General features: G+C 37.9%; 1 protein-coding gene across 1 annotated transcript in view; it reads right to left on the reverse strand.

Annotated features, from left to right (window-relative positions):
• Positions 1-4,719, reverse strand: part of RALGAPA2 (Ral GTPase activating protein catalytic subunit alpha 2) — a 364,385-nt gene that overhangs the window by 234,335 nt on the left and 125,331 nt on the right. Inside the window, exons 20-22 of the mRNA XM_045295177.1 lie at positions 2,791-2,984; positions 1,452-1,550; positions 1,090-1,245 (exon numbers count right to left, since the gene is read on the reverse strand). Coding sequence (XP_045151112.1) covers positions 1,090-1,245; positions 1,452-1,550; positions 2,791-2,984 — 449 coding nt within the window. The remainder of the gene's footprint in view (positions 1-1,089; positions 1,246-1,451; positions 1,551-2,790; positions 2,985-4,719) is intronic.

Below are 4,719 nucleotides of genomic sequence, written 5' to 3' on the forward strand. Positions count from 1 at the left end.
ACTTCAAAATAAGATATGTGCAGTGTGCACAGGAATTTGTTCATAGTTTTTTTTTTAAACTATAATCCGGCCCTCCAACAGGTCTGAAGGACAGTGAACTGGCCCCCTGTTTAAACAGTTTGAGGACCCCTGACCTAGAAGGTAGAGAGAAAATTTTGAAACACTACCCATACCTCTAATTTGTTAAAACCTACTGGATAAAACTAAGTATCTTAGTATTTCTTGACTCTTCCTTATTGCTCAATTCCCATTACCATCTTAATTCTAATCCTGTAAAAATCCCTATTAGCTTAAACACATTCTAATAATCTCCCTGTCTCCAAGTCCAACCTCTTACACTCTATCCTTCAGCCGTAGTCTCAAACCCATCCTCACCAGAGTACAGAATAATCTTTGAGGTGCAAATCAATCACATCACTTCCCTGTTTTATACTCAAACATCAAGGCAAGAGTCTAAATGCCCTATTCTACAACCCCCCCTCCCATGTCCCCGCTGACGGGCTGGAGTAATCTTCCTTAGGTAAGGAATGAAGTCGGAGGATGGCAATAAACCATGTCAGACCCTGGTTCTTCAAGGAGGGAATGCAGCTAGTAGTTCTTTGGGTCTTCTTTCCAACATAATTACTAATCAATTTCTTTGGATGAAATTAAAATGACCCCTTATCAAAACATATCAATATCCCTGAATTTTGAGTGAGGTCTTTCACAAACACTGTAACTCCTAATAAGATTTTTCAAACAGCTTTAACTCACTAGATGCTTCTCTTCAAGCAGTATCTAATGCAAAATCCCATAAAATGTGGTTGCAAACAGTGTTTCTGAGGCTGACAATAGCAGCAGAATTTAAAATATTTAGAACTATATAGGCTCTTGAATAAAATTCAGATTCAGTTAGGTGCATGCAAAGTCTATGAGGATATGAAGTTGGGATGTAATAAAATCTAACTTGTATTTCTGAAAGGCCATTCTGATATGTGTGAAAGAATTGAAGATAATGATAATTTCAATATTTCTGATATACGTTCACCACCTATAAATAGAGGTATGCACTTTCCAGTTATTGGTTATTATACAGGAGTTACAGAATACCTGATCCTCACTGGTCAATCCAAGGTGCATCACCAGGTAAAAATGCACCAGGAAATCAGAATTTGGCAGAATGTCTTGCCGTCTGGTCATCATGGCACAGATCAGTCTGTAGGCTTGTAGTTTGCCTTCCTTGTATTCATTTGGCAATGTTGTTGCCTGCCAAGGAGAGGAGGTTTAAAGATTAATCAACTCCAAAGTCCCTTTCCTTTTCCGTTTTCCACATAAGAGTTGTTTATGGAGATGTGGGATGCAGTAGTCTATCTTCAACTTCAAAACATGCAAGCCTGGGCAATTACACTGTTTAAACTCAATTTCACAGGAGAAGAGAAAACTGCAATAAAAGAACAAAGATATCCGCTTGCCTTGAAAAGCCATGGTGCGAATATTCTCAGTGGTGGAATTAAGGCTGGAGGACACGGAGAGGACTGGTTATCCGGGCTTATTGCTAAATTGTCCCGTATCTGGTACACAAAGAGGAGACGTTAAAGAAAGGCAACATTCAACTTATCCCAAGGTTATTTGAATATTATCTTCCATAGCCTAATAGGTGTTCCCATATAAGTTTTAGAAAAACCTAACACTATTTACCAAGTTTTTAGCATTGTGAGCACTACTGTCCTTCTAAGTTGTGTAGTTTGGCTAGTGTATTCTATATTTAAAACAAAAAAGTAGGGCACTGTTTTTCCTTGAATGGAGATATACTGAACGCCAAGTAGTAAATAATATTGTACAACATGAACCACATGTTTAAAGAACTTGAATTTTAAAAAATGTATGCTAGAAATAAAAATTGGACTGAAAACTAAGATTTTACTTTTATAAAGATGCATTTATTCATAGAAATAAGGCTATAGTATTGGTTATGCTTATAGGATGATGTTATTAGTATATTCCTTCAGTTTTCAAATTTTAAACAATAAACACCTCTATGGGCCCCATGGAAGAAAAGTCCAATCTACTTCTGAAAAAATCAAGCCTTTGACGATCCTATGGAGCGAGCACAATTCTGCTCTGCCACACATGGGGCTGCAAGTCCAAGTGAACAGCACTTGGTTTGGTTTTTGGTTTTCTATGGAGAATTACTAAAACTACTGAATCCCCTCTATTTAACGTCTTAGAGTAACAATCAAGCCGCCGCAGTGGCACAGTGAGCAGAGCTTCGCTGCTTACTGAAAGGCATTGCTCAGCATTCGTTTTAGGAACTGTTTAGGGCTCTTCTACTCCCCATAGACCCCCTAGGGTCATAATGAGTGGGAATTTATTTGACAGCAATAGGTTGGAGTAATATTTTATTTATGTGCTAAATGAAAGAATTCTTTTGTATTTATAAAAGAGCCATGATTACTCTTTCTTTAATAATCAAGCAACAACAACAAAAAAAATCAAGCCAAAAAACCCCAAACACCCCAAAACTCATTGCCATCGTGTCAATTACAACTCATAACAACCCATGTGTTAAAGAGCAAAAGCACTCCGTCGAGCTTTCTTGGCTATAATCTAAAGAGAGGCAGGTTGCCAGGTCTTTCTTCCATGGTACTGGTAGATGCGTTTGAACCGCCAATTGTTAGGTTAATAGTAAAGTGCAAGCCACATGGTTTTAGGGGCTTCTCTGTCTTAGTAATTAAGTACAATACAGTTTTTACATTAAGTGATAAATGAGTTTCCCTACATTAGAATAAAAGGTAAGGTAGCAGAACATACCTTTGCTAGTTTGTACCAGAGTTCATAGAGATACCCAAAAACTTTGGCGTGGATCTTAGGTGACTGGATATTATTCACATCGCCAAGTATTCCTAAGGCTCTTCGCCATAACACAGCAGCAGAATCTGGATGCCAGCCAGTGAGGTTCCCGCCAGCAATAATGCTACAATCATCAGCGAGGCATTCACTACTATCTATAGAAAAAAGTGTATATATTAGCCATGGAAACACAATCCTCATTTCATAGCACAGTTTTTCTTCTTTAATACAGAATACTTTGGTTAAAATTTATGTATTCAGAGGAAAAAAAATAAATTAAATATGTGAAATGGCTGGGAAGTTGAAAGGATGAGATAGCAAGATCAACGCTGAAAAGTCAAATAGCCGTGCTTCTTTAAACTGAGCAACAATCTAAATATGACATAATAGTCCCAGAGAGGATTTCAAGAGGATTATTAAGCCAAGTTGAGAAATAAGAAGAGCTTTGTTCAGGGTGCACTGGAGACAGTACCATGAAAAACAGGTAGTGAGGGAGGGCGTAGTGGCAATAGGGACATTTACTGATGTTGTTATAAAAGCAAATCAAATTCATTGTCATATATTCTAACTCATAGCGATACCAATGGATAGATTAAAACTATCCCAGAATGTTTTCAAGGATGTAAGCAGATCTCCACATACAAGAGGGTACCAAAAGAAAAACAAAACAGATTTGTTCCCCCAAAGCTCTGTATTATCTATCTATCTATCTATCTATCTATCTATCTATCTATCTATCTATCTATCTATCTATCTATCTATCTAATCTACCTATCTACCTATCTATCATCTATCTACTTTTTTTAACAAAAACCTGATCACCTTCAAAGTTCTCTCCATGTTACTTAATACATTTGTCAAATCTGTGATTCCATTCTTGGAAACATTTTTCAAACTCATCTGTTTGGATGGCTGACAGCATCTCCCCGGTTTTTTCTTCACCTCTTCTAAATATTCAAATCGCTGTCCTTTCATGTCTCTCTTCATTCAAAGAAACAAAAATAAGTCCTACAGAGTGGGGTCAGGTGAGTAAGGTGCATGGGGTGAGAGGCACTCAGTTTTTTGCCCAAAATTGGAACATGGAGATGGCTGGGTGAGCAGGTGCACTGTTGTGTTGGCAAAACCATTTCCCCATCTGCCACAAATTAGGCCTTTTTTCTTGTACACTGTTAAGCTCTCTTTTCAGAACCTCTAACTAGAAAGCTGGATGAACAGTCTGACCTGGTGGAATGAACTCCAAAGGCACTACATGTTTGTCTGTTTTGGAAGCTGTCATCAATAGACATTTCACCTCTTTTGAAACCAGGAAACCATTGTATACTTGAGTTTTTCCCATAGCGCTGTCCTTGTAAACTGCATTTAACATCACAACAGTTTTGTGGCATGTTTTCCCAAGCAGGAAACAAAATTTCACAGCCACACGCTGTTCTCTTAAATTGGTCATCTGAAAAAACGAGTTTTGAGCAAAATTGCTTTTATGAAGAAATTGAGTGTGACCAGAGAGAACCTTCCTAGGTGATGCATATGGTTGCACTAACTCAGAGTGAGTTGTTCTCTGCTTGCCTTGAGGAAAAAAATGAGTACTATGAAAACTCCCAGCAAAGCTTTTTTCCTGTTTTGGGGGGTACCCCCTTGTATAGTGCAACCACTATGAAAAGTGGTAAGGTGCTCGCCTAAAAGATCTCCCTTAAGCAGATGATGTAAGATATTAAAATAATAATAATTTATAAATTATCAAGAGTTCATGAGGGAGGTAGGGCGGGGGAGGGAGGGGAAAATGAGGAGCTCATACCAAGGGCTCAAGTAGAAAAAAAAAATTGAAAATGATGATGGCAACTGTGTTAGACAGGGTTCTCAAGAGAGATAAAACCAAATTGCTGATAATTTAAT

The sequence above is a fragment of the Echinops telfairi genome, unplaced genomic scaffold (genome assembly GCF_000313985.2).
Source record: "Echinops telfairi isolate 266 unplaced genomic scaffold, ASM31398v2 ScPeMD7_5592;HRSCAF=6446, whole genome shotgun sequence".
Classification (NCBI taxonomy): Eukaryota; Metazoa; Chordata; class Mammalia; order Afrosoricida; family Tenrecidae; genus Echinops; species Echinops telfairi.